This window comes from Schistocerca serialis, chromosome 1 (genome assembly GCF_023864345.2).
Source record: "Schistocerca serialis cubense isolate TAMUIC-IGC-003099 chromosome 1, iqSchSeri2.2, whole genome shotgun sequence".
Classification (NCBI taxonomy): Eukaryota; Metazoa; Arthropoda; class Insecta; order Orthoptera; family Acrididae; genus Schistocerca; species Schistocerca serialis.
In genome coordinates, this window is record NC_064638.1 from 808,878,817 (window position 1) to 808,903,372 (window position 24,556).

At 40.4% G+C, this 24,556-nt stretch overlaps 1 protein-coding gene across 2 annotated transcripts in view; it reads right to left on the minus strand.

The window, feature by feature from the left end:
- The window catches only part of LOC126484107 (WD repeat-containing protein 74), a 106,327-nt gene that overhangs the window by 63,588 nt on the left and 18,183 nt on the right, over nucleotides 1-24,556 (minus strand). For both annotated transcript variants that reach the window (XM_050107497.1, XM_050107488.1), the window contains exons 3-4: nucleotides 15,544-15,790; nucleotides 15,101-15,308 (exon numbers count right to left, since the gene is read on the minus strand). In XM_050107497.1, the coding sequence (XP_049963454.1) occupies nucleotides 15,101-15,308; nucleotides 15,544-15,790 (455 nt within the window). The remainder of the gene's footprint in view (nucleotides 1-15,100; nucleotides 15,309-15,543; nucleotides 15,791-24,556) is intronic.

Below are 24,556 nucleotides of genomic sequence, written 5' to 3' on the forward strand. Positions count from 1 at the left end.
TGATAACACTTTAATATACAGTATTTTCCATGGGTTATCTCACTCTTCTGCAAATATATTTTTGACCATTATTTGTTTCAAAATAGTTTATTGCTCAAAATATTTAAGGATATGCCTGAAAGAACAATAGCAAAATATGGAACTAAAACAGATGCTGTGTGGGAACAAAGTTTTAGGTTCCTATCCTTTAGCAGCCAAGGAAAAATTTTGGAATATAATAGAAAGGAATATTAGGGTCTAATGTACCATCGACAAGGAGGCCATTAGCAACAGAGCACAATGTTGGATTAGGGAAGGGCATGGAAGGATATCGTATCCTGACCAACATTACAATGAATTTTGGGCACAAGCTAAAAGTGCAGTCAGTTCTCTATGTGTATTGCTATAGCTCTCACTGGTTCTTGCCGAGTGTTACTTAAACTCTGTGTTCAAGTTGTTAATGCTTCCCTGGAATAAATCTACGTTCAGTCTACTGGCCATGTTGTACTTATACCAAATTACAACATGATTGGCGACAAGTGTGGTCCTGTCCTCCATGCGAATTTCTACTCTGGTTGGTACTCCTTTTATTCTCACACTGGCTGGTGGTGTTACAAAGGGCATTTTACTTCAACTTGTCGAAAAGCAAGAATCATTTGAGACAGTGTAGCACTATCAATTACAGGCACTGTAAAATCAAACCATTGCCAAGAATGTATCAATTTCTATGTCAATTCGCCCTTTTGCAGGATCATCCATCTTCTGTAACGTTTGAACAAATATGCGAACTTCTTTCAAAATGCTGCTGTAAGCACACCCATGTTATTGCATCCCGGGTTGAGTTTTACCACTGTAGGAACCAACCATGTCAATTCTATCGAGCATGGGTGGCTGAACTCCATGGCTTACATCGCCGTCTTCATATTACGTCCGATGTGCATAAAGAACCATATAGTGTGAAAACCCATCCCTTCCAAAGTTTTAGCAATTACACAGTCATTTGAGATGTCACAAGCTGTGGGCAACCAAACTGAGTCATGGTGTGAGGTACCAGCAATCCAACCCTCTCCTCCACACCACGCTTCATATAGTTCGCAGGGGCAAAATATGGTCGCAGCGGCCCGCACAGGATCACAGCATCAAGGCGGCTGGCCTCACTCCCAGCAACAGCTGCACTGATAAAGTAAACAGCAACATACACATTGCACACTCCTTTCCTCCCATTACTGTTTCATTAAGCATGCACACCCAGACTCTCCAAAACACTGTGCTACATGTCATAATTGAAACAAAAAAGATCACATTGCTTCTGTTTGTAATGCAAAAATTCAGCACACCAATCCTGATGCAGATATGGACTAAACATTGTACCAGCTATTTCTGCCACACCAAACAAGCTTTTCATTTATGTTATGGTTTTTCATTAAGTTCTGCATATGCAAGTGGGTGCAAGAACTGCGGTAACGTTGCCACAAACTTACATGGACTTGGGCTCCCCTTCACTTCTCCCTGTGTTACAAAAGTTAGTAAACAGCAATAAATAGAGTATTCCTATTCTCTGTATGCCTGCTTAGCTTAGTGGTAATGTGCTTGCCTCCCATGCAGCGGGCCCAGGTTCGATTCCCAGCCGGGTTGAAGATTTTTTCCGCTCGTGGACTGGGTGTTGTGTTGTCCTTATCATCATCATCTCATCCAGATCAACGCCCAAGTCGCCCAATGTGGCGCCACATGCAATAAGACTTGTAACACGGCGCCCGAACTTCCCCAGATGGGGCCTCCTGGCTAACAATGCCATACGATCATTCATTCATTCATATTCTCTGCCAATTCTCTGCTCCACTGACATAAAAGTCAGTAGTCCAGTCACTTACATTTCTTGTTGTAGATAACACACATACGGAGAATCTTTTTGGATAACAACGTTTTAAATGTTTTGGTTTTACCATTTCAGATGATGTGAATTTAGTGTCTGAACAAGTGCCATATACACAGTTAGATGCATTATGGTGTGAATTTTTCCTCTTCGTTCCCTACTGGATTGGGGTGTCCCAACACTTTTCAAGTGCTCATTACCATGAAATCTTCAGCTCAGTGTCACTTTTTCCGGGACTGTCTGGTTCCAATCGTACTCAGGGAACAAGTCAAAGATGAATCATGTTGCCTCACAGAATCCGGCACTGTTCAGCCTATTGCATCATGTGGATGGTCTACCCTCTTAGTTATAATAAAGAAACTGTCTCATCGGTTAAACCTCTGCAGTGATTTAAAGGTTTCTGTGAATGCACCATCTATAATGGATGCATACCTGATACGGGGCCCAGATGACCTCTTTGCAAAATCAGGTGGTCAATATTTCTCAAAAATTGACTTATCGGATGCCTATTACAACCCCCTTTAGATAGAGAGTCACAACATATGTTAGTTGTCAGTAGTACTTTTAGACTGTACCAATACCTGTGGTTGCCTTTTGGAGTCACCAGGACTCCCGCTATTTTTCAGTTTTTTTGGAACAACTTACAGCATCTGTGCCGGGTTGTGCAAACTATTTAGATAACTTTGTATTTTCCAGCACCTTCACTGTGGAACATTTACAAAATATCTGTGCTCTTTTTTCTATCCTCCAAGTGGTTGGGTTGAACTGTAATTTAGAAAAATGTCAATTTTTTCAAGCTTCTATTGCTTATCTTGTGTTTGAAGTTTCTCACGACACTTTCGAACCCCTGCATCAACATGTTTCTACTATTGTGTCACTTCCATGCCCTATGCCAGTCAAACAACTTCAGGTATTGCTCAGCAAAGCTGCCTACTAGCAGAAATTTTTGCCTAGGGCAGTGACAAATGCTTAGCCGTAACATGCATTGCTGCACAAAGGGACTCAGTTTCGGTGGTCGCCAGCTTGTGAAACCACATTTTCCACCCTTTTCCAACCATGGGATCTTGCCATTGGTGGGGAGGCTTGTATGCCTCAGCAATGCAGATAGCTGTACCATAGGTGCAACCACAATGGAGGGGTATCTGTTGAAATCCCAGACAAACGTGTGGTTCCTAAAGAGGGGCAGCAGCATTTTCAGTAGTTGCAGGGGGCAACAGTCTGGATGGTTGACTGATTTGGTCTTGTAACATCAACCAAAACGGCCTTGCTGTGCTGGTACTGGGAATAGCTGAAAGCAGTGGGAAACTACGGCCATAATTTTTCCCAAGGACATGCAGCTCTACTGTATGGTCAAATGATGATGGCATACTCCTTGGTGAAATATTCTGGTGGTAAAATAGTCCTCCATTCGGATCTCCAGGCAGGGAATATTCAGGAGGACGTCGTTATCATGAGAAACAAAACTGGCATTCTAAGGACTGGAGCATGGAATGTCAGATCCCTTAATTGCACAGGGAGGTTAGAAAATTTTAAAAAACGAAAATGGATCAGTTAGAGCTAGATACAGTAAGAATTTGTGAAGTTCGGTGGCAGAAGGAACATGACTTCTGGTCAGGTGAATATAGAGCTATAAATACAAAATCAAAAGGAGTAATGCAGGAGTAGGTTTAATAACGAATAAAAAATAGGAATGCAGATAAACTAAGATGAACAGCATAGTGAACACATTATTGTAGCCAAGACAGACATGACATCCGACACAACAGCAAAAGTTTATATGCCAACTAGCTCCACAGATGAGGAGGAAACTGAGGAAATGTATCATGATAACAGAAATTATTCAGATAATTAAAGCAGATGGAAATTTAACAGTCGTGGGGGCTGGAATTTGACAGTAGGAAAAGCTAGAGAAGGAATAGCAGTAGATGAATATGGACTGGGGGAAAGGAATGAAAGAAGAAGCTGCCTGGCAGAATTTTGCACAGAACATAATTTAATCATAACTAACACTTGGTTTAAGAATCATGAAAGAAGGTTGTATACATGGAAGAGAGCTGGAGACACCGTAAGGTTTCAGACTGATAGTATAATGGTTAGACAGAGATTTTGGAATCAGGTTTTAAATTGTAAGACATATCTAGGGGCAAATGTGGACTCTGACCACAATTTATTGGTTATGAACTGCAGATTAAAACTGAAGACACTGCAAGGGGGTAGGAATTTAAGGAGATGGGACCTGGATAAACTGAAAGAACCAGAGGTTGTAGAGAGCTTCAAAGGGAGCTTTAGAGAATGATTAACAAGAACAGGGGAAAGGAATACAGCAGAAGAAGAACGGGTAGCTTTGAAAGATGAAATACTGAAGGCAGCTGGGGATCAAGTAGCCAAAAAGGCAAGGACTAGTAGAAATCCTTGGGTAACACACAAGGTACTGAATTTAATCAATGAAAGGAGAAAATATAAAAAATGCAATAAATGAAGCAGGTGTAACGAAATACAAACATCTAAAAAATGAGACCAACAGAAAGTGCAAAATGGCTAAGCAGAAATGGCTAGAGGACAAATGTAAGGATGTAAAAGCACACATCACTAGGGGGTAAGAAATATGTTGCCCCCAGGAAAATTAAAGATTTCTTTGGAGAAAAGAGAACTGTCTGTGTGAATATCAAGAGCTCAGATGGAAAACCAGTCCTAAGAAAACAAGGGAAAGCAAAAAGGTGGAAGGAGTGTACAGATGGTCTATACAAGAGAGATGCACTTGAGGCCAATATTATGGAAATCAAAGAGGATGTAGATGAAGATGAGAAGAGAATATGATACAGAGTGAAGAATTTGACAAAGCACTGAAAGATGTAAGTCGAAACAAGGCACCAGGAGTAGACAACATTACATTAGAGCTACTGATAGCCTTGGGAGAGCCAGCCATGACAAAACTCTTCCATCTGGTGAGCAAGATGTGTGAGACGTGCAAAATACCCTTAGACTACAAGGAGGATATAAGAATTCCAATTCCAAAGAAAGCATGAGGTGACTGATGTAAATGACCAAACTATCAGTTTAATGAGTCAAGGTTGCAAAATACCTGTATCATTTACAGAAGAATGGAAAAACTGGTAGAAGCTGATCTCGGGAAAGATCAGTTTGGATTAAGGAGAAATGTAGGAAAACGCAACGCAATACTGACCCTACGCATTCTCATAGATGATAGCTTCAAGAAGGCAAATCTATGTTTATAGCATTTGTGGACTTAGAGAAAGCTTTTGACAATACTGACTGGAATACTCTCTTTCAAATTCTAAAGGTGACAGGGATAAAACACTGGGACCAAAAGGCTATTTACAATTTGCACAGAAATCAGGGGGCAATTATGAGTTGGGGGCACAAAAGGAAAACAGTGGTTGAGGAGGGAGTGAGACAGGGTTGTAGTCTATCCCCGATGTTATTCAATCTGTATACTGAGCAAGCAGTAAAGGAAACAAAAGAAAAATTTGGAGTAGTAATTAAGGTCCAGGGAGAAGAAATAAAAACTATGAGTTTTGCTGATGACACTGTAATGTTGGCTGAGACAACAAAGGACGTGGAAGAGCAGTTGAACAGAATGGACAGTATCTTGAAAGGAGGATACAAGATGAACATCGACAAAAGCAAAACGAGGGTATTGGAATGTAGCCGAATTAAATCAGGTGATTCTGAGGGAATTAGATTAGGAAATGAGACACTTAAAGTAGTAAATGATATTTTGCTATTTGGGAAGCAAAATAACTGATGATGGTTGAAGTAGGGAGGATATAAAATGCAGACTGGCAATGGCAAGAAAAGCATTTCTGAAGACGAGAAATTTGCTAACATCAAGTACAGATTTACGCATCAGAAAGTCCTTTCTGAAAGTATTTGTATTGAGTGTAGCCATGTATGGAAGTGAAACATGGACCACATACAGTTCAGACAAGAAGAGAAGAGAGGCTTTTGAAATGTGGTGCTACAGAAGAATGCTGACAATTAGACGGGTAGAACACGTCACTAATGAGGAGGTACTGAACAGAATTGGGGAGAAGAGAAATTTGTGGCACAACCTGACTAGAAGAAGGGATTGGTTGGTAGGACACATTCTGAGGCATCAAGGGATCACCAATTTAGTACTGAAGGGAAGTGCAGGGGGTAAAAATTGTACGGGGATGCCAAGAGATGAATACAATAAGCAGATTCAGAAGGATGCAGGTTGCAGTAGTTACTTGGACATGAAGTGACTTGCACAAGATACAGTAGTTGGGAGAGCTGCATCAAATCAGTCTTTGGACTGAAGACTACCGCAGCCCGCCACCGCAACAACAACAACAGCAAGACCACATTGCAGTCTGTGCCCTGCTTAGTGATGTACCAACCAGGCCTCCACCTGGTCCTTACGACTGACACCTCACAGTATGGGTTGGGGACAGTACTGGCTCATAGATATCCCAATGGCTCTGGGCAGCCTATTGCTTATGCCTCAAAAATGCCAACTCCTGACCAAACTAGGTGCTGTCACATAGAAAAGAAAGCTTTGGCCAATGTATATCCTGCGAAAAAATTCCATGTTTTTCTCTTTGGTACCAAACTTCAGCTGGTCACTGATCACAAACCACTGGTTTCATTATTCAGTCCTTCTACATCGTTACCAGATAAAGCGGCACATCGCATTCAACACTGGGCTCTTTTCCTTTCAAGTAACAACTACAACATTCATTTTCACCCTATGAAATGCCAATGCTTTACCCCACCTGCCGGCTGGTCCAGATCTAGAATTTGATCCAGAGGAATTGCTGTGTTTCCACACTGATGTCACCACACAGCAGATGGTTGATGGTTTTCCTGTAACTAGCACATGGATTGCAAAGGCTGTAGCCTTGGAACCCATTTTGTGGAAGGTCATAACATCTGTACACCGTTGTTGGCCAGATTCATCACCTTATCATGCCTCCGACCCCCTCCATAATTATCACATCTTTTGAAATTGATTCCCTGTTGTGGATAGTGTCCTGCTTTTAGACACAGATCACATGGCTCCTCAGGTAGTGATCCCCTCAGTGCTTCGTTCGGAGGTTCTCCATTTATTACATGCAGAGCATTGGGGTTTATCAAACACAAAAGATGTGGCTCATCAAAAAGTGTTTTAGCCCAGCTTGGATGGTGACATTAACTGTCTGGTTGTCTCCAGTTCACAGTGTGTGATGCACCAAGCACGTCCGCAGACATCGTCGTCTCCATGGGCGATGCCGTCGCATGCGTGGGAATATTTACATCTGGATTTCACTGGCCCCTTTCTCAGCACTTGTTTGTTGTTGGTTGTTTACACATATTCTCATTTTCGGTGTGTCATTCATTGTGTTTCCACATCCAAAACTGCCGCCATCACAACCTTGCCCAAAATTTTTTCGCTCAAAAGCTTGCCCACAATGTTAATGTCCGATAATGGTCCACAATTTTCATTGCAAGAGTTTGTGGCATTTTGCTATTCCCGTGGTATCTATTATACCCTCGCATCGTTCCATCCACAATCTAATGGTGAGGCGCAATGCCTAATGCAAACATTGAAAACTTAGATGAAAAAGTATGTTGCCAACTCTTTGTCTGATGTTGCCTTAGATTGGTTTCCCTTCTTATACCGTTTCACCAATTCACCGAGAAGAGCCCAGTGGAGCTACTCCATGGGCGCCAGCTGAGGACACTGCTACATCTTCTGTGTCATCCACCTGGACCTCAACATGTGCAGCTGCCATGCCTCTTCTGGCCAGGTGTGGCTGTCTGGGCATGCGATTTCAGATATCACCCTAAGTGGATTCCAGTTGTCACAGCCAGATGCCACAGGCGGCATCTCTGCGACATCCGCACAGAAGACGGCTTTTGCTCAAGGCACCATGATTAGCTTCATCTTTGAATTGATGGCAGGGCACCTCCTGACATCACACCATCACCTCCGAGTCCATTCCATTGGGTGACACATCACCTGCTGCTGCCAGCTCTCCACTGCTGCGTGGGCAAGGGCATCCATCCTCGGTGGCTGAATCAGCAGTTTCTCTATTGCTTCCAACAGCATTGTCACGGATTCTGTCACCTGTTGCTGAGCAACCACTGATAGAAGTATCATCAGCATTGTGAGCACCATCACCAGGACCAATGCCTGAGGTCGACATGGAAACAGCCCACATGTCGCCATATGGTTTGACATGGGAGCATCGGCGCAGAATGTTTCCACATCCGAAGCACTTGAGACACTACGCTCCCACTGCAGTAGGTCACCTTATCCAGAGCTCAGTGGACGATGAGGGCAGTATGGATGTCTCAAGAATCTGTTATCTCCCTAAGAGTAGAGGAATGCAGTGACACGTGCACATACTTTCAAAAGGCCATGCATGTGGCAGGGCTATGTCATCCGCAGAAGCTGCCTCAGACAGAGTGTGTGTGTGTGTGTGTGTGTGTGTGTGTGTGTGTGTGTGTGTGTGTGACCACCATTAGAGCCTGCCAAGGGCCACAGTCTATTTAATTCTACCTGAGCTATGCTTGACTCAGTTCTCTGTGTGTATTGCTACACATCTTTGTGTACATAATTGGTTCCTGCTGAATGTTACTTAAATATTGTGTTCAAATTGTTAACACTTCTGTGGAATAAAGTTGTGTTCAGTCTACTGGCTGTGTTGTACTTATACCTAATTACTACAAAAAAGAAACCTGATGAGACTGGGCCGATCAGTCTGGGGTGAGGAAACAGTGAATCGTTATGTTTGAACATAAAATACAAACCGCAAGGAAATGGACATGGGAAGACAGCATGACAGATAAACAAAGTCAGATGAGTAAGCTAAAAAGAGAAAACCTGAGAACTAGTAAGAGCAGAGCATTATGACAACAAGATGATAGTGAATACACCACTGAGTCCCGTGTTGGTGTGCAGTGGAATTTATAGATCGGTTACGAGATCTAATTGGTCAGTATAATGGTGTGTGGCTGTGTGGCAGATGACAATAGCACTGACAATCTACTGCTCTGTCTAGCAGCCTAGGTCGAGTTCCAAGTTCTGTGGCAGGTTTTGAAAGTTGCTGGGCTGGATACCAGAACCTTTCAAAAGAACCATCCTGCCATCTCTATTACGCAATGGAGGAAAATCAAGAGAAACTTAACCCACATGGCCAATGGGGATTTGAACCACCATCTTCAAAATATGAGTACTGTGTTCTAACACAGCAATGTGATACAGAAGTTTAAACACTACCCTTCCCATGTGGTGTGCAGCGAGCATGAAGTAGTCGGGCAGCCAAGAGCTGCACCTGACACACATCAGCAGCAGCTTCGCTGACACCAACATGACATTAATGCCCACTGATGCTAATGTGTGCTGTCTCCTGAGTCAGCAGTTGCTGACCTTGGAACATGGTGCACAAAATAAATGAACTAATGCCTTTATTGCCTCTATGATTTTTCTTCAGACATTCATCTGGCTCCAAGTATCTGCTGCCCTGCTAATGAACTCACATCATCACAACGTGTAATGGGGCGATTAATCGCACCTGCTATCCCAGCCCCTGAGAGAAATACAACTTTCGCATTTTGGTTACGTTATTTCCCTAAGGTATACAAACATTTTTAAGTGAGTGCATTTGTGTATACCTGGGCACACAAAAATGTTAGCTTAAGTACTGTACATACCTTTGACTATTTCAGAAACTTGACCTACATTTGGTGAAATGGATGTAGAGAAAGTAGTTCTTAATTCCTCATTTGTTTGTAGGCTGCATTTACTGAATTAGTATTTTGTATGGTATATTTTAAATATGGTATTTTGCTTTGTTTCTTGAGTATGAACAGTAATCTCTCCAAAGATTTTGGGAACAATTTATCAGTTCAACTATCCTCCAGTTCTAGAAGAATGTTTTGCTTTTCTACTTTTTACCCCAAAAAATTACATTTTCTGCTGAGGGGAGATGAAGGATATGATTATTGTTGTTGTTGTGGTGATATGATGGTGCGGTCACACAACAGCAAGATCTTTAGTGCACACAACAGCAAGATCTTTAGTGCTCATACAAAAATGTATTGCCGATAAAATAGAATTCACAGAATCAAAAACCTCAACTACAATTGAAAGTATAGTTTTCAATGCGATTGGGTCCACAGCTGTGATGAATTTTTTGAATGATTTCTTGAAGCCTTCAGATGCCATTTTCTTTATTTCCTGTACGATTTTCAAGTATTTTATGGATGAATTTTTGGTGATAGATTACGTCATATACATCACTGCTCCAATAACATCATGTAATGCTCATAAATTAGTTCGAGGTGTTTGTTTGAAACTGGCCGAAGGCTGAAATTGTACAATCGTACAGGAAATATAGAAAATAGCAGCTGAAGGCTTCAAGAAATCATTCAAAAAACAATTGAAAGTAATAAAAAGTCAGCAAAACATCTGTATACACACTGGTACATGTGCAACAACACACACATGCACAGAGGGAGAGAGCATAAGAAAGAAAGAGAGAGAGAGATTGAGATGAAAATTATGTAGTGTGTCAGGTCTAAATATTAGACTAAAGGAAACAAGTGCTGGAAAGAATTAAAACAGTATGGCTGGCTGATCAATGGCATAAAAAGGATGAGCTACGGACTCTGCAACACACTAAAATCTCCAGCCCAAAACTTTAGGCTGGTATCCAGACACTTCACAAACTTTAAAATCATTGCCACACTTGTCTCAGCATCAGCTAAAATACAGGACAGATTCCAACCAAAATTTGCATCTGCCCTCTCATCCCAACAGAAAATGTATCCAGTTAAAATACGGCATACAGTATTTTCCATGCCACAGGCATCAGAGACTGGAGGAGGGGGGTCCTCTCCCCAGAGTAAAATACCACTCTTTAGGCGACAGTGCCCAATTAGGTGGTGTTTCAGGACTACTTCATCCCACTGGAGTGACCTACTTCAGGACTGCCATGGCCAAGTAGTCAGCTTCAACAACTACAGTTAATTGTCCACTGCAGCCACTCCCCCTCCCTCAACTGTACGGATCTCTGACTCACCAGTGCTTGCAGGGAATGACTCATTGTGTAATGTCATATTTCCTGCATGCCTCCTACATTATGTGATAAGTATCTGGAAACCCCCAAAATATAAGTTTTTGATATTAGGTGCATTGTGCTGCCACCTACTGCCAGGTACTCCATATCAGCAACCTCAGTAGTCATTAGACATCATGAGAGATCAGAATGGGGCGCCCCGCAGAACTCACGGACTTCAAATATGGTTAGGTGGTTGGGTGTCACTTGTGTCATATGTCTGTATGCGAGATTTCCACACTCCTAAACATCCCCTGGTTCACTGTTTCCAATGTGATAGTGAAGTGGAAATGTGAAGGGACACGTACAGCACAAAAGCGTACAGGCTGACCTCAGACTGACAGAGACCACCAACAGTTGAAATGGTCCTAATGTGTAATAGGCAGGCTTCTATTATCCAGACCATCACACAGAAATTCCAAACTGCATCAGGATCCACTGCAAGTACTATGACAGTTAGGTGGGAGTGAGAAAACTTGGATTTCATGGTTGAGCGCCTGCTCATAAGCCACACATCACGCAGGTAAATGCCAAACAATGCTTCACTTGGTGTAAAGAGAGTAAACATTGGACGGTTCAACAGCAGAAAAACATTGTGTGGAGCAATGAATCACGGTATACAATGTGGCGATCCGATGGCTGGGTTTGGGTATGACAAATGCCCGGTGAACATCATCTGCCAGTGTGTGTAGTGCCAACAGTAAAATTCCGAGGTGGTGGTGTTATGGTATGGTCGTGTTTTTCATGGAGGGGGCTTGCACCCCTTGTTGTTTTGCATGGCACTATCACAGTACATGCCTACATTGATGTTTTAAGCACCTTCTTGCTTCCCACTGTTGAAGAGCAATTCGGGGATGGCAATTGCATCTTTCAACATGATTGAGCACCTGTTCATAATGCATGGCCTGTGGCAGAGTGGTTACATGACAATAACATCCCAGTAATGGACTGGCCTGCACAGAGTCCTGACCTGAATCCTATAGAACACCTTTGGGATGTTTTGGAATGCCAACTTCGCGCCAGGCCTCACCTACCGACATTGATACTGCTCCTCAGTGCAGCACTCCATGAAGAATGGGCTGCCATTCCCCAAGAAACCTTCCAGCACCTGATTGAATGTATGCCTGCAAGAGTGGAAGCTGTCATCAAGGCTATGCATGGGCCAGCACCAAATTGAATTCCAGCATTACTGATGGACGGCGCCACAAATTTGTAAGTCTTTTCAGCCAAGTGTCCGGATACTTTTGATCACATAATGTATGTGCCTTGGTACCCAGCAGAATTACACCTGCTTTTCCTGCCACTGTAGGATGTACAGTTGATCATGGATCCACTGACCCATTTTGTCTGCTGGTTACATGGGCTGCAATGATAATACAGCACTAAGAAAACTGGAGCAGATGAGAAACTGTTTGCCCCATCTGCTCCATTACCTTCACTACCATTCTGAGCTCTGCGAAAAAGACAGTATAGTTATGGAAAAGCACATCCTGGAGATGCAGTCAGGGAATACTACTGAACAACCAAGGGAGTCCACTTGTTTGAGACATCAGGGTACACAGTTTTAAAACAACGACACCTATGTAAAAGTTAAAAAACATTTGGAGTGCAATCTTCCTTATAATTTGTCAAGTCTAAAATAATTCTGAGCCTCTGGAGGAGCCAATGGAGATCTGCTCCAACCATGGTGTAAAACCAGACACACCCATCTCTAACAGACAATCCTCCACAAAATTCCTACAGGGCCCCATTGCTTGGTGTCGAGTACGAAAGAGCCTTTCCACTGGTGTCCATGCAACAGTATGGTATGCAGCTGTGTATAGTGTGTATAGTCTTTTATAGGCCTGTCACAAAATGAGGAGTCATCGTATGATATGAGGCAGCCACCCACTTTTCTCAGCACAAAGGGTCAGTGTGCGGCTGATTCTAAAGGCCCCAGTGGCCAGTCGAATTCTTAGATGTAAGATATGAAGCTCAGTTTCCTTAATCATAGCACAGAAAAGCATATTCATTCATATCAACAATGTAGGAAGTAATTTGAAGTTCAACAATGCAAGAGTATACAGGAGGCAGCTAGCGCTGCACATCAACTTCACTTCTGTTGGAGTTCACTTGAGCAAACTTAGGCAACTGTTATCTTGATATGACATTATAATCACTCTCTGCAGTGTGCTCCTAGTAAATACTTGTAGTAAAATTGCTTTCTCTTAAGCAGTTGCTTAGTGGCATATGATATACAAATAGTGATGAAAAAGTATTAATAAGAAATCTTAGCCGATCACTGTGTTTTTGTTGTTAATTAACTGAGTGACAGATACTAAAAATCATCTTGCTGTGGCACTGTCTGAAAGTGGTCTACATATTGGGAACAAGAAGAGGATGTTACAATGTCCATACTATTGCTGGGTATGTAAATGATTTGTTTTAATTCTCTGTGAGATGCAGAACAGCCACCAGAATGCATTAGTTTTGTTACTGTTGTTACCAGCTGTGATACAGTGTACAAATGTGGTGCCATCCGAAGTGTGAGGTCCTACAGTAAAGTTGATACCTCACTATGGAGCCACAAGCTAAACACAGTTATTGCCAGAATTTAATTAGTCAGATCAGTATACTAAAGTTTAAAGGTAAATGCCAAGTGTTATTAGACTATTATGCAGTGCAAGAACTAAACTGTTATCATTGTGTTCTGTTTTTATTTTAAATGTATACAATTACTCATATGTACATGGATTTCTTCTGATGTTAAGAATTCTGTAATAAAGAATTTTACTGAAACTGATCTAACATTCATTACATTATGTTGTAGCATTCACTCAACCTCCTCTAGAAGTAAAAAATTAAAACTGTCACCAAGACTTGCTACAGCACATAAAAATAAGGCTGTGAATAGCATTATAAATTGAGTGATCACTGTGAATGACACAGAAATGTCACGTATTTGTGGGAGACAGCACTATCAGCACGTGACAAGAGTATGAAAGGGGCCTCACTGTAACTCTTCTTTTGGCTGGCTAGTCGAATTTTGCAATGTCAGATTTGTGGGGTGTTTGGATATGACTGTGGCCTGATGTTGGATTGCATAGGCGAGTGATGGCAAGTACACTTGTCAAGTTTCCGGCCAACTACATCTGACCAACCACAAGGGAGAATTGCCATACTGTGCACCAATCACAAGTAACCCCTTCAGAACTATGCCTGCCATCCAAGAGCAAGTAATGGGCTTTCTGCAGCATTCTGTGTCATCCAGTGCCAACGGTCAGAGACTAGCAGAAGGCAGATTACAGAATTTCCATCCCACACACAGCCTGCCATTAAAGGAACACGTACAGCTGTGTTTGGAGTGGTGTTCTGGCCACAAAGCATGGACTGCTAATGAATAGCATCACATTGTGTTCAGCAATGAATTGCAGTTCTGCGCTACACTGGATGACCATTTTTGGTGAGTACGGCTGTGAACTGGGGAGAGGTCCCATCCTTCCGATGTTACTCTTGGTATCACGGTGTGGTGAGCCATTGGGTATGACTTCGAGTCATGGCTGGTAGTGAAAGAGGGCACTCTTGACAACGCAACAGTATGTCACAGACATCTTGCATCCTAACATGTTACATCCCATCCAATGATATTGTAGTGTTATTTTTAAACAAGACAATCCATGTTCAAACATTGCACATGTCTCTGTTAACTGTCTGCATTACATTGGGATTCTCCTGTGAACAAAAAGGTCCCCAGATCTGTCCATGATAGAATGTGTGAGATCAGTTCAGATGTCAACTCCAGCCCAATGCCGATATCCATATCAATGAACAGTTACAACAACCAGCAGTGGACCAGCTAGTTTTAGGAGAGGATACCAGGCTTTATGACACCCTTCCAAATCAAATAATGTCACAAGCCCTTTCACTGTGTGAAGTTTCATTTTATATCCTCCTCTCCCCCTGTCTGCTTCAGGTTTTTGTCAGGTAGTGTAATTTAACTGTCCCTAAGAGCAAAGTCAACCTATTATTTTATTTTTATTTTTTCTATTGTTTAAATTTTATTACGTTAACAAAATGCATTAGTCTGGATTTTGCAGGGATCGAATGAAGGGTAGAGCCACAGGTCTTAACACATCTTGTTCAGTTTCTTTAAATTAGAGGCATAATAATTTTGAATACTTACATTTTTTGATATGAAAGTATACTGCTTTGTATTTAAATCAAGCAGTTTCAAATCTGCATGATTTTTGCTGCCAAATGCCACTATATTTTTATTTACTTTACTGTGTTTCATTTTCTGAATTGGGCGTCCAGAATTAAACACATCACCTTCTTTTTCCTTAAATCTCCATACTCTTATATGTCCTGATTCAACAGCAGTTAAGAGACATCTGAAAGAAATAAAGCATTAACATCTAAACAATTAAAACTCCCCATTAATGGATTCTTTCATCACAGGTAGATTGGATAATTTTATTTTTATGAATAAAAAACACAACTAGGTATGCCTTACAAAATTAATTTTTGTAATTAACCAGTTTTCAGCTTACCAGGCCAGACAACTTCTTTCAATTACAGAGACTAGGATGTTTGTAATGTTTACAAGTATAGTAAATATGTACATACCTATCATATTTGCTTAGACCACAAATCTGACCTTCCCCATATTCAACATTAACAGAACTTGTGAAAGCTTTGTAATCAGTGTCGTACGTCTTTACAGTCTTGTTCTTCAGCCCTATTAGAATGTCCACTTCATCGTCATCACCCCAGCTCAAATGTGTGATTCCATTATCTTTTTGCAGAGACCCAACTTTCTGCAAGTTTTTTGCAAATACTTTCCATTCACTTTCATCTCCATGGAACTGCAGTCCTAAAAAAAATGACAGTGATGGGCAAAAGCATAAATAAGCCACTCCTGAAGAAATATTATATTATTATGACACTCCTGAGGGAACATTACACTGAAGTGTAAGCCTGATTGTGCAGGCAAGATTTTCGGCCATAAAAAGTGGGGAGAGGGAAAAAAACACACACACACACACACACACACACACACACACACAGACAGAGAGAGAGAGAGAGGGGGGGGGGGGGGGGAGGGGAGGTAGGTTTGAGAGGGTAAGAGGGAAAGATTGTACTGAAGTTAGATGGAAACTAGTGAGTACATCTGATTTTAAAGTGTGCCTAAACTCCACCCACCATTAATATGCAGGTGAGTTATTACATGTCCTCATTTTTTACATTGTTTACACTTGGGGCTTCCACTACTATTACACTACTGGCCATTAAAATTGCTACACCAAGAAGAAATGCAGATGATAAACAGGTATTCATTGGACAAATATATTATACTAGAACTGATATGTGATTACGTTTTCACGCAGTTTGGGTGCATAGGTTCTGAGAAATCAGTACCCAGAACAACCACCTCTGGCCATAATAACGGCCTTGATATGCCTGGACATCGAGTCTAACAGAGCTTGGATGGCGTGTACAGGTACAGCTGCCCATGCAGCTTCAACGTGATACCACAGCTCATCAAGAATAGTGACTGGAGTATTGTGACGAGCCAGTTGCTCGACCACCATTGACCAGACATTTTCAATTGGTGAGAGATCTGGAGAATGTGCTGGCCAGGCAGAAGTCGAACATTTTCTGTATCCAGAAAGGCTCGTACAGGACCTGCAACATGCGGTAGTGTATTATCCTACTGAAATGTAGGGTTTTGCAGGGATCGAATGAAGGGTAGAGCCACAGGTCTTAACACATCTGAAATGTAACGTCCACTGTTCAAGTGCCGTCAATGCGAACAAGAGGTGACCGTGACGTGTAACCAATGGCACCACATACCATCATGCCAGGTGATATGCCAGTATGGTGATGACAAATACATGCTTCCAATGTGCGTTCACTGCGATGTCGCCAAACACAGATGCGACCATCATGATGCTGTAAACAGAACCTGGATTCATCTGAAAAAATGACGTTTTGCCATTTGTGCACCCAGGTTCGTCGTTGAGTACACCATCGCACGCGCTCCTGTCTGTGATGCATAGTCAAAGGTAACCGCAGCCATGGTCTCTGAGCCGATAGTCCACGCTGCTGCAAATATCGTCGAACTGTTCGTGCAGATGTTTGTTGTCTTGCAAAAGTCCCCATCTGTTGACTCAGGTATCGAGACGTGGCTGCACGATCCATTACAGCCATGCGGATAAGATGCCTGTCACCTCGACTGCTAGTGATACGAGGCTGTTGGGATCCAGCACGGCATTCCGTATTACCCTTCTGAACCCACCGATTCCATGTTCTGCTAACAGTCATTGGATCTCGACCAATGCGAGCAGCAATGTCGCTATACGATAAACCGCAAACGCGATAGGCTACAATCCGACCCTTATCAAAGTCAGAAACACGATGGTAAGCATTTCTCCTCCTTACACGAGGCATCACGTTTCACCAGGCAACACCGGTCAACTGCTATTTGTGTATGAGAAATCAGTTGGAAACTTTCCTCATGTCAGCAGGTTGTAGGTGTCGCCACCGGCGACAACCTTGTGTGAATGCTCTGAAAAGCTAATCATTTGCATATCACAGCATCTTCTTCCTGTCGGTTAAATTTCGTGTCTGTAGCACGTCATCTTCGTCGTGTAGCAATTTTAATGGCCAGTAGTGTATTATTATTATTTCCTTCACTTTCTCAGACGTTAAGTCCGGTTAAAAATGGAGTGACACGGACCTTGATCAAGCGTCACTTCCTTTTAACTGTACGGTATGTGTTATATTGCATTTAGGAACTTTCGGGTAATTGAACATGTATCAATAATTACGGATTTCTGTAGCTGTATATATATGTTTGGATGTAGCTGTATTGCATTGATGTACTGGTGGATATTGTGTGGTATGAATCCTGTAGTTGATAGTATAATTGGTATGATGTATTATTACACGAATCTGATCAGCTAGACGTTGTTCTGTTAAAAATTTTAATTCTGGGTATCTGGTAATAAATGTTGTGTATACTTGTGATCTGTATCCAGTTGTGTTGGTTCCTAGGTTTGTTGCTTGGTAATAACAGAACATGAGGTGTCGATTGACTTCATCTGACCATCTCATCCTCTGTCTTTGTTTTCCTTCTAGGGTGGTTGCAGGAAGCATATCCTGCAAAACACCTATATTTGGATTTAAATCATTTTCCGTGTGGCTAGTAGTGTCGTTACCATTGTGGGCGGGCATAGGGTTCAAGCGTCGTCCCCGACCATGACGGCGCTTGTCCGAGGCTTCTTTAGTTCTGTCCTGAACCAAGTAATCACACTAAAGGGGGGTTAGCCCTATTAGTGGTTTGTTCTTTTCGTCGCCTTTTACGACTGGCAGAACATACCGGAGGCCTATTCTTTTCCCGGGCCTCCACGGGGGTTATTATTATTATTATTATTATTATTATTAAGTGCAATATAAATGTAATACACACAGATATTATTACATACAACTGATGACACAACTGAATATATTCGTCCTATCTGCAGCCAAATTGTCTCATATTTTTTAACACTACAGTTGGTGTATGAATGCCAGAACAGACAGCAGCTCTTAATATCACTTGAGTTTGTTGGATATCAAACACACTGACTTGTCATTATTCATTTTTCTGTAAGGACAGACAAACATAAAAGTTTCATTTCCTGCAATGGATACCTAAAATCATGCTCTGTTTGCAACTGCAATGAACATCTACAAAACAATTTCAACAGTATGAGGTGTCCACAACTGTCACAAAATGAACAAAGATAACAACACGACTAATATTAAGTGTCAGTCTTACAAGACTTGAGTCTGGATTTGTGGCCACCACAAACTTGACCCCATCACACATGAAGATTCCACTGGAGTAAGAATCTGGAAATCAAGTATTACATGGCCAAGCCTCAATGAGCCCGGAATGTGTGGAAAGAGACAAGCAAGTCACCCATGAACATACCAAAACAGTTCAAGATGCTTATCATATTCTGCAGAGAAAGCATAATACCAGTAGCTCAGCAATAACAGCCCGAGAAGTGAAAATTCTAGGTATGTGAAGTAGAACAAATAAAGCAGTAGCATGCAAGATGACAAATCTGAATCAGAAGAGTGCTCATTATCATATGCTACAGGCCTAATTAACAGACCAACAGACACAACTTGTCATAGACGAACCATCCTGACTCACTAACGTCCAAATAACTTCAAGACTGCAGGCAGGTAACTCCCTTGACAACTGCTGGCATTTCAAAAGTGAACAATCCATAATGTTTACAGCACATAATTAAAAGAGAAATTGCTGTGCATGGCAGCTTAAAACTTTAATATACATGGCTACTCTAACCAAGAACCATAAGATGGTATTTACGGAAAAGAAAACATACACACTGTGAAGAACTACTTCCATACATAACCAAAGATGACCATCAGATGTTACTTACATTGAAAATATTAATTACTAATGGTTGAGCAAGTAGCATTATCTCTGTGCCTTTGTTCTTTGATCAGTGAGAGAGCAAGATGCAAGGCAGAATTCAACCAGAAATCTCCATCTTTATTTATAACGTCACTTGATAGTTCAATTTGTTCAGTCTTAAAATAACTAGCCCAGTAACTTGATATGTACACCACAATCTCCATGTCATTATACTCCATCGGATGACTGACACCAAGGCAACATTGCTCAATCTCAGATTTGCTCAACTATTGTAGGTGTATGTGACATTTATGCTCTCTACTCAAGTCCCGTGTGGTCTTGATGGTCTGACATGCCACAACTGCAGGTGACTTGGTAGACACCTGTCTTATACAAACCACACCATCCTTTATGTGCCATAGATGGCAGTTGAAAAACAAACTTCACAACATACTTTAATTGGATAGATAAAAAATCTATTCACCAAGTGGTGGCAGAACACACTGTTCAGCCTTTTACATCGGCGTGACTACCAACGAATTATCAATTGGATGAATGGGCATAGGCAGATGGTGTATACTGGCAACATGTGATATCCTGTTGCACAGCATGCTCTACAAAGTGACAGTCATGACCTCGGTGCCTGTTTCACCACATGCACCATCTGGATTCTTCCCCCAGACATCAGTTTCTACAGTTTCTAAGAACTCCGCAGGTGGAACTTGCACTACAACATGTCCTTGGTTCTCGCCACCCACCTGGCCTTAATTTAAATTAATTTCTTCCATCTCAGCTTTTCTTCACAGTAACTATTCTTATCTTCACTCCAATTTAGTTTTATACATCTTTCATTGTCTTACTCACCTATTTTTCACTGCCCCCTCCCACCTCTGCTACATACAGTGTACTTAGCTTTTCACTCTTTATTAACTCATGTATGACATTTAAGCAGTAATCTCTGTCTTGCAAGGCAGAATTCAACCAGAAATCTCCATCTTTATTTATAACGTCACTTGATAGTTCAATTTGTTCAGTCTTAAAATAACTAGCCCAGTAACTTGATATGTACACCACAATCTCCATGTCATTATACTCCATCGGATGACTGACACCTTTAAGCTCTCAGGTTTTCAAACCTTATTTGATGCAGTCCCCAACAATCGGTCTTTCCTTCTCATTCCGTCCAGTAAATCTCCCCTGACCCGCTGTTCTGGGTGACTTTCCCTGAAATTTACCCCCTTTCATAGACTTCTCCAGTCTTTTTCCTTTGTCGCTCTTCCTTCCCCTTCAATCCTTTTATGAGGTCATTTTAGCTTGACTGCATAGCATATCTTCCAAATCAAACAAAACGCTACATATATCTATTTCATAAGAAGATCAACATTCATGTGACACTTTCCCAAGACACAGTCTCTTTTCTTCCATACTAACTATTTAACCACTGACAAAATGTGGTCCAAATCTAAAGTTCGTGTTGATGTCAAATGAAAGTTTTATACCATTTAAATTAATAGAAGATGGAGCAGATACCCCGTGTTATACCACATAGGTCACAACACTGCTGCAGAAACAATGAAAAAAGAATGCCAGATTTAAAGGAATCCAAAATTGGTGATTGTTTATAAATGCCAGAAACTTAGTGTGGACTTTAATGCGAGATGCTTTTAATAGCACCACAACAGAGTCAGTCTAGAAATTTGGTAGAAAATCCAAATAGGTTTGAGTCATACGTGAAGTGTAGCAGTAGCCAGATACTTTCAATATATTTACTGCATGACAGCCAAGGTAATGTTATTGACAACAGTGGACCACAGCAGAGTTACCAAAAATCTTTCATGCAATAAATATTACAGAATTCAAATCAAGAACACCAGCCAACATGAGTCACTTGGAAGTAGTGAAGTATCTTAAGTCACTTAATAAAGGAAAGTTTTCTGGTGCAGACTATATACCAATTAGGTGTCTTTTCAAGTATTCTAACAAAATATCTCCTTTTTTAGCAATCATATACAACCACTTGCTCAATGAAAGATGCATACCTGAAGAACAAAATGCAGCACAGGTCACTCCACAGCAGAAGAAAGAAAATAGCAGTAATCCGTTGAATTATACATCAAAATCACTGATACTGATTAGTATTAGCATTCTGGAAAATATACTGTGCCCCAACAGTATGAAATATCATGAAGAAAATGGTCTATTGACACATAACCAGCATGGATTCAAAAAAAATGTGTGTAACACAGCTGGCTTTTTATCCACAGAAAATAATGAATGCTATCTAAAGGGGATTTCAAGCTGATTATCTATTTCTAGATTTCCAGAAGGTTTCTGACACTGTTCCTCACAAATGGATTCTAATTGAATTGCGCACCTCAGCTGTGCAACTGGATTTGTGACTTCCTGACCAAAAAGTCACAGTTGGTAGCAATTGGAGGGGGGGGGGGGGGGGGGGGGACACCTAGTGCAAATGAAATTTTACCTGGAGTTACCCAATTAAGCATTATATGTCCTCTGGTACATTAATTTCTATAAATAACTTAGGAGACAATCTGAGCAACTCTCTTAAGAGTTTTTGCAGCTGATGCTATTGTTTACAGTCTAATCAAATTATCAGAGGATTAAAATGAATTACAAAAGATTTAAACAAGATATCTGCAGTGGCAATTGACCCTGAATTATAAAAACTGTGAGATCCTTCACATGAGTACCAAAAAAAATTTTGTATAATAACTTACTATGTTCTAAGCAGACTTAAAAGCACCGACAAGATTACAATAAATAATTAAAGTTGCACAACTATCTAAAAAATAATTAAAATTACAAAACTTTTAAAAAACCAAATATTTTTATGTATTTTATCACTGAGATAACGTTTGCAACTACTTTTTAGTATTAACTTCCTTGTGCTGTACGTTTCCATTAATGACACTTTTTTACAAAATGTAAGTGATTATCACTACGAAGTTTCTCACAATGGAGTCCTTGCATAAAAAAGTTCTCAGTTCACTTTCTGAATCAAATTCAGATAAATTTCCAAGCTTTTGGTGATAGCATCTGTCATCATCATCATTATCATCATCAGGGACTAAAACTGACTATTGTAAACTGATTATGGTTTTGTTAATAATTTGTTATTTATAAACATATAAGTGTTTTAATATGAGTACTTTTTTAGGATATGATGGTCACTGGCTTGTGCATAAGTATTTAAATTTTTCATATTTTTCAAAAAGTTTTATAGCTTTAATTATTTGCACTCTTGCTTGTGCTTCTAAGATATCAATTTTAAAGACTGCTCATAGGAAACACAAACAGAAATAGAGATTGTTGTTAATCACCCCACTTCACCTTTGGCCTTTCTCTTCCCCCACTTCCCGTACCCCCTTCTCTCCCATAATTAAGATATAAAGAGCACAAGGCAATACTTTAATTTCAGTTCTTTTTTCGGCATGTGTTGATATGATGTACATTCATTGACATATTTCAGACTACATGGTGTTCAAAATGCCGAAGTGTAACTGTTATAAATGATGATGATGCTTTCTAATGGATTAATCACATCAGTAATGGGAATATTACAAATTTTAAAGTGATTATGATGTAATAAATTATTATACTTACATATATTAAGGATGCATACTCCCATTTGGCAATATGTCAATTAAAAAAAAAAAAAAAAAAAAAAAAGAAAAGAAACTGTTAAATTTTGGTTACAGAAATTGTTCTGTTATTGTCGTCTTCAGTCGAAGACTGATTTGTCACAACTCTCCCTGCTAGTGTGTCCTGTGTAAGACCTCTGCATAACTATTGCAAGCTACATTAATTCGAACCTGCTTATGGTATTCAAGCCTTGGTCTCCCACTGCAATATTCCCCCAATCCCACTTCCAACGAATTGAAAATTCTTTGATATCTCAGTATATGTCCTATCAGCTGACATCTCCCTTTAATCATATTGTGCCATAAAGTTCTTTGCTCCCCAATTTGATTTTGTACATTCTTGTCATTTATTTGATTTACTCACCTAATCTCCAGTATAAAGATTTCAGTTATAAACAACTTTACAAACAGTTTTACTGGAAGTGTCACATATAAAATGTTGTGGGGAAGACAGAACAAAAAATGCATTTTATTAGCAGAACTGTGCAACAAATCCACTAATGAAACTGCTGCTTTTGGAGTAGAGTTGTGTGGTACACGATTCTTAACAGGTTGGAAAGACAGACAAAATCGAAAAATTTCGAAGAATGGCAGCAAGTTTTGATTTATCACAAAAATAGCAGAGCAATTGTCATGAATACTATAAGCGAGTTGGGGTGGCAATCATTAAAACATAGATTTTTTCACTGCACCTAGAGCTTTTCACAAAATTATGATCACCAGCTTTCTCCTCTGAATGCCAAACCATTTTGTAGATTCCTATCTGCATAGAAAGATATGGCCCTCATGACATAAGAGAATTTAGAGATTGCACAGAAATATTTAAATGTTAATTTTTTCCCATGTCCTTTTTTTTAAAAAAAAAATACTGTATTAGCTCCTGACTTCAATCCTTAACCAAGCAGTAACAGAGCGGCATTGTTTGGATCATTACTTACACAATTCAATACCCTGCTTACAACATGCTAACATTCCACAATCTTTCACATACTACTGGAAAGAATATCAAAGAGACCAAAACACAACAAATACAAGTAAACAATCGCAAACTTCTTATAAACATTGTTAGAAACAACTTTTAAGGACCCTGAACCTCAGTTAATACCACTAAAAGATTTTTTTACGATATGTATCTTATTTGTGTGCTGCAAAATGAAGATTTATATAATGATGCTGGTTCAAAGTAGTAGTCTTATCTGACAGGCAGATGTCTATTTTGTACATTCCTTCCCACAAAGAATAATTCAAAGCAATCAAATACTAATTGGAAGTGCCTAGAAATGCTTCAGCTAATTATATTTTTATGGCAGTATACATATCTGTGCCACTTAAATTATATCCAAGTGCCTAACTTCAGTGTAGTTTCTCTATTTTTAGTGTTCCGTGCCTCAGTCGGTAAAAACGGAACCCTTATAGGATCGCTTTGTTGTCCACCTGTCCATCTGACTGTTAAAAACCCATTTTCTGAGGAACAGATAGATGTATCAAGATGAAATTTGTGTCGCTGACATCTATGGTGCCTTTTCAGTGTAAAAAATTTGAA